Source organism: Apaloderma vittatum, unplaced genomic scaffold (assembly GCF_000703405.1).
Source record: "Apaloderma vittatum isolate BGI_N311 unplaced genomic scaffold, ASM70340v1 scaffold38213, whole genome shotgun sequence".
Lineage (NCBI taxonomy): Eukaryota > Metazoa > Chordata > Aves > Trogoniformes > Trogonidae > Apaloderma > Apaloderma vittatum.
Window position 1 is genome coordinate 17,567 of NW_009709399.1, and position 6,050 is coordinate 23,616.

The 6,050-nt window shown below is 44.3% G+C and overlaps 1 protein-coding gene across 1 annotated transcript in view; it reads right to left on the reverse strand.

Moving 5' to 3' along the window:
- Window positions 1–284: 284 nt before the first annotated feature.
- The window catches only part of SPOP (speckle-type POZ protein), a 12,759-nt gene continuing 6,993 nt past the window's right edge, over window positions 285–6,050 (reverse strand). The window contains exons 7-9 of the mRNA XM_009866902.1: window positions 5,694–5,816; window positions 1,719–1,861; window positions 285–972 (exon numbers count right to left, since the gene is read on the reverse strand). Of these exons, the coding sequence (XP_009865204.1) occupies window positions 828–972; window positions 1,719–1,861; window positions 5,694–5,816 (411 nt within the window). The 3' untranslated portion in view covers window positions 285–827. The remainder of the gene's footprint in view (window positions 973–1,718; window positions 1,862–5,693; window positions 5,817–6,050) is intronic.

A 6,050-nucleotide genomic window follows, 5' to 3' on the forward strand; every position in this document is an offset into this window, starting at 1 on the left:
GGTAACCGTTGTTCTTGTCAGACAGCACGCTCCAGATCAAGGATTTTCTAGTCCTTTTAAAGCCAACACAGACCTGCCAAAGGGCTGCCTTCGGTCTGTTCACACCCTCCTGAACACACAGCCTTTCACTGTCCCCTCTCACTTCAACCTGTCATTTTATAAAAGGTGGGGCTTTTTTTTTTTGTGATTTTTTTTGATTTTTTTTTTGCAATTAACATACAAGTGCTACTAACAGAGAAACAGATCTTCTTGTTGCTGGATGGCAATAAGGAGTTACACAAAAGTCCAGTTTTTAGCTCAGCTGGAAGGACTTAAATTTCTCTCTCTTTTTTTTTTTTTGATATAAATACTACTGGAGCTCCCATCGGGTATTTCCTTTCCAGAACCTCACTGGAAATTCTTTTTAACCCTCCAATGCTCTCCAAAGCTAAAATGTCCTCTTGCTCCAGGCATCTGACGATTTGTTCTGTGCTGCCAGACGCAGAGACGTTGTTTTCCCCAGCACCACCGCCGGGTTATTCCGACTCAGGTCGGCGCCTAAACCGAACCCTGTACTTAATTGACTCAGCCAAGTCGAAGGGAACACACAGACGATGCAGCGACAGGGATTCCTTAGGTTGAACAGCCCCAGAGCCCCAGGCCCACCCTCCCCCCTCTCCCCAAGTTACTTGGTGCTGTTTTAAAAAGTCTGGGTGTCACGAAGCAGTCTCTTCCCCCCAACAACAGAGTAAAAGCTCCACAGATTTCGCTGGCTACCTGGTGGTCAAGGGTACAGCAGCAACAGGTGATGCTGCTTCCAGAAAAGCATGGGGTGATGTGACAGGACTTTAGGATTGCTTCAGTCGCTTCCGTGGGGGTCCCAGAAAGGGACACTGTGCGGAGGCCAAGGAGCGATACGCCTCAGCCACCAAGTGGGGATGCGATACTACCATGGACTTCCAGCCTGAGGTCTCCATGACGTCAGAAGCGTGACTAGAAAGAAGAAAGAAGAAATCTGAAGTTATCAACTGGGGATAAAAAGGACTAATGACATAGATTCTTCCCCACATGCCCAAGAAACGTCACATTTTTAGTGTACTGTTTTAGGATCGCTCTGGATGTCCATTAGATAACTTTTGCAAACATTGCAAGCTTTGGCTCTGCTGGCACAACTGTGTGCTCGACAGTCCTTCAGCTTGACGATGAAAAGCTTAACCACACGGGATCCCAGGTGGAGGACAGCAAGAACACAGTGCTCATCTACCCTGACTACTAAGCACAGAAGTATCCTAAAGCAATATAGAAAGTACTGAAAAAAAAAAGTGATTACCTGACAAATAGGACTAAAAGTTTCCAGACACTAAAGTAGCTGGTAGTCATTTCACATCTACTGAAAGGTCTGTTATATCACAAACTGCAAATAGTCCTTCAGTATCAGGGACTACCTGATATTCTACAACCTCAAAGTTCTTACTATCTCAGGAAGAGATCCTTAACAGCCCACGGAGAGTCCTGTTGCCCACCCTGAACAATCCCAGGACAGGACTAATCTGCCTTTAGGGCAATGTCACTTTTGGGATGCCCAGTAAATGAAGGATTGCAATGAGACAACTGAAAAAAAGAAAAATAATCAACGTGAATCTCCCCTGCACGTGCCAGTTCACAGGCTGTGAATCCCACCGCTAACGAACAACACTTTCCTGGTGACCTGTTGTCTCCTGGAATGAAAGTAAACTCACTAGTTAATGAAGTCCACAGCTTGAGTTTTCAGTTGATCAGCACTATGTAGGTCAGCCAGAATGAGGATCTCGGCTGCGTTTTCCACCGACAGGTTACTGCACAGCGCGTCCTCACACATCACCTTCAGACGTTCGAGAGCGTACTGCAAAACACGAAGGCAAAGCAGAGTTACAAAGAAGAAAACACATCACCAGGCCTGCCGTGAAGCCTTACTTGTGCTCCTTCACTCTTCAGCAAGAAAAACTACTCTTATCATGGTGAACAGACCTCTCTGCTTTGCTATATGCATCTGAAATGTTCTCAGAGTAAGCAGTGATCAGCAAAAAGAAAAAAAAACAAAAAGGGAAAGAAAAAAAAAGAAAAGGACAATCATGATGTGCCCACCCTGAGGAAAGCAATGGAGAGGAAACATACCCACCATAACTTTCATCCCGGCCTTCCTGTGTGACAGGCTGACTGTGTTGATGCTTTGAAATGAGAATTTCGGGTCACCTGCAATACTTCCTATCTTGGTTACTTCAAGGCACAGAAAGCTAAAGCCCAATCTCTATTCACTCTGTCGTTGTGTGGTGGTACTGCCCAGGTTCAGCGGGAAGACCTAATCTAACAGCGAATGCTCCACAGGTGTCCCACTGATGTTTAGGCAGCTCTCATTTAATTCCTTTGCCAGCAATGACCTGCACATTAAGAGCAGCCTTGCTCAAGTACCTGCTACTAGTTTAATACCAGTGTTAAACAGATGCTCCTGATTTCTTGTGGCTCCCCAGCTGGAAGCGAAACATCACAGCACATCTGTAACGTCTTGGCAAGAGCTTTATTCTAACTTCACATTCTCAGTCTAAGAGTTCCGACCATACAACCAGGCATTGGCCTCCGCATTTTTTAGATCCACGGGGTTGAGCCATGTTAACGGTTTGCAAAATTCAACAATGTGCTTAGAAGAAAAGTGCAGCCTAATAAACGTCACGCTCTGTTTTCTGCAGCGCTTCAGTCAGCATCGAAACGTGCAGACAGTCAAGATCTTCAAAAGTAACACAGGGGTCTTTGGCAGACTTCAAAAAGGTCAATACTCAGGAAATGGTGAGTCACTCGTTATTCAGAAACGAAACCCAAACCCCAAACTTCAGTCTTTCAGAACTGGGAACTCCGAGACTGAGATATTTCTGAAAATCTCGGTATGTGTGATGTGACTATGGGGCTTGCAGCTCTCTGGATGAAACAAACTGAATAGTTCTGAATATTCTAGATCCCGTGATTACATTTCACAAGGATTGGGAGAGTAGTCAATTTTAATGCAGTTTTTTATATGAGTAATAACACTACATTAATTGCCAGAAGGATTAAACACAGTTAAGTCTTCTTCCCATTATGACTTCAAACTGAGTGACATTTCTTAAAAAAAATAAAAAACTTTAGGATTGTTAATTTTTCTTTTATCTGACAGATAACTGCATTTGAGAGTATCCTTCCTAGTGTCTATAAGGCTTTTTTGGCCAACGTAGCGATGACATGGTGTACAAGTCCTTCAGGAGGCTGCGTTTGGAAAAGCTCCGAGGTTTGTAAGAGCTGCTCTGTCAGCCTGAACAGCGAGCTGGGAACAAGCTCCTCCGCATGACAACGGGAGCGCTTGCCACACGAGCAGCGCTATTACCAGAAATTGATTTTATACTCTGATTGAGATTTTCATCCCATTATGATTAAATGTAAATGAATAATTTGAGATTATAAAAACATTTTTTCACTTAAGACGCGGTGATAACGACTTCAGTTGAGGCATGGCACTCATAACCAGGACAGTTTTCTCCCACCAGAACAGCTGAGAAGGAAAATCAAATTTATTTGCTTCATCTCTATCAATAACTAAACCAGCTTCAAAGGAGGGGCAAGCCGTTAGTTGGTATTATTGTCTGTCCGTAGTTTAAAATGCAGCAAACGAAGCTTAGAATCATTCGTTTTGTAAACTGAATATTCTCCTCCATGCATGTACAATTTTTACTTTGATTTTCACTACAAATAGCTCAGCTTATAATTACATAGTTGGGCAAAAGTAGCCATTCTGGTCTCGCAGGTATCAAGCTTTTGCCTTCCCCCCTTTCTTAATTACACTTTAAAAAAAAAACAACCCACCCTACCTAATAGCATACGTACCCAAGAGGCTGAAATAGTATCTCCTGGGTTGAGAAGACGTGCCTTGTTTTGGTTTTGGTCTAATTACCTATTTTCCCCAAGAGACAGGAGGAACTAGGAAGAAGCTGTTTCAGTCTCTTGAGTAAATATTAAATGTTTTATGTGCTTTCACGAAATATTTTTTTGATTTCTGCTTTTAGAAGACACACAATATGTTTAAAAGGACAAAACTTCCCTACACTAAAAGCCAAGAAACTCAAAGTTAAAGCCTACTCTGCCCTTAATGTACTGCTTCTTACTTACACTTGTCTCAGTTAAAGATGGGTATGCGAGCTCTCAATCGATACTCTTTAAATATTGAATAAAATATGTGGCAATGACTATAATCAGGCCAAGAATCTCCTCGCGTTACTTCCCATCTCAATTCTAGCTGCAGTGGCCTAATAATGGCACATGGAGCATTTCACCTCTCAAATCAGCGTTGTTGATGATGCTCATGTCTGCAGTGACGGAGGATTTGATGGCCGCGTGTGGTGGTCGCGTGGAACAAGGTTACATGCGTCCACATCTTAAAATCCACCACCCTAAGCGGCCCCCGCTAGAGAATCCGAGGACTGCAGAAGCACGGAGACTGAACTACGCTCTCACCCCTAGAGGTGGTCCCTCCAGGTCAGAGTTGAGGCACAGTGGCAGGGCAGTGTGGAGAATCCTGCACTGCTGCTACCCGTGCTGAACCTGTTCGATGGATAAATTCAGGATTTTAGTCTCCAGTGCTGTCAAACTGGCATCTTTCACCAGCACTGAGTTCACTTTTAAGAGAAAAAAAAAAACAAAAGGGAAATAAAATTTTGGTTATATATTACAAATTTTCAAAATTTTGGTTATATATTACAAATTTTCCCTGGTTAATACGGCTCGCTGGCCAGCTGAGCGCTCTCTTCTGTCCTTCGTGCTGCAAAGGGAAGGAGGCAGCGGCTGCCTGGCCGGCAAAACCACAGCGTTGCACCTGCTCCCCGGGGACAACCAGCATCCTTCCAGTCAGAGCATCCCCTACACCTCCCTGGCAAGGACCCTGCAAAACCACAGCCAGGTCAGGCACCAGGGCTTCCTCCAGCGCAGCCCTTCTCTCCATGAACAGCAGGGACTGCCACTGCAAGAAGAAAATGAACACCAGGACCTTCCCAGCTCTTGGCTATCCATCGCTTTAGAGCGTCTCTTGAAGCTGCTGATACCAGCCAGACCAGAAGGAGAAGCAGGCCCTGTTTGCCAAGACAGAACACTACTTTTGAGATTTGGTAATAACCACACTAAAAAAAAAAAGGAGAAAAAACCCAAAACCATCGCCAGGTTCACCCTGCAATTTTCTTCTCATCCCCAGCTCTTATGCTGAACGTCCTCTGAAATGTTAAGAATCATAGAATCACAGACTGGCCTGGGCTGGAAGGGACCTTAGAGATCATCTAATCCAACCTCCCTGTCACGAGTGACGCCTCTCAACTAGATCAGGCTGCTCAAGGCTCTGTCCAACCTGACCTTGAACACTTCCCGGGGAGGGGGCAGTCACAACGTCGCTGGGCTTAAAAAGGAGCAGTAGAGACAGAAAGTCCTGTTTGTTACATGTTAAGGTGTGTATCTGTACAGCCGTAGGTATTTCATACGCATAATCTAGTTTACAGGTATCTTCTAGCAGACCCAGGTTTACCTACAAAGCCACAACGGATTCAAAGGAACTGCCCAATCACAGCGATCACGTGAAAAGCTTCCTGCAGCAACGTCCCCGGTGCATTGTGTAAAGCGAGGCACGTGTCATTCCTGGTTCTCTGAACACCCGCAATTCCCCACTGTACCTTGTCAGCAGCTGCCAGCAAGTCATCAGCCATTTTGTCAAGGTTTGGTGCTTTCCCCGTGTAAATAAAGCACATCATTTCCTTAAAAACTTCAGGCTCCACATCATTGATTTCAACCCGATTCTGCATCAGAAAAACGAAGCTTATTAAGATCCTGACAAGAGGCTACAGGCTTCCTTCTACCCAAGCTCTTCCAGTACTCAGAAATTTGTTATGATCTATTTAGAATGTGTACTACTGGCAAAAGAAAAAAAAAAAATTAAAAAAAAGGCAAAGAAAAAGATGTGGATGGAATAAGGAAAATTCCGAGTTGTATTTTACATCCTCTGCTTTTCCCTATCCCAGCCCAGACTCTTT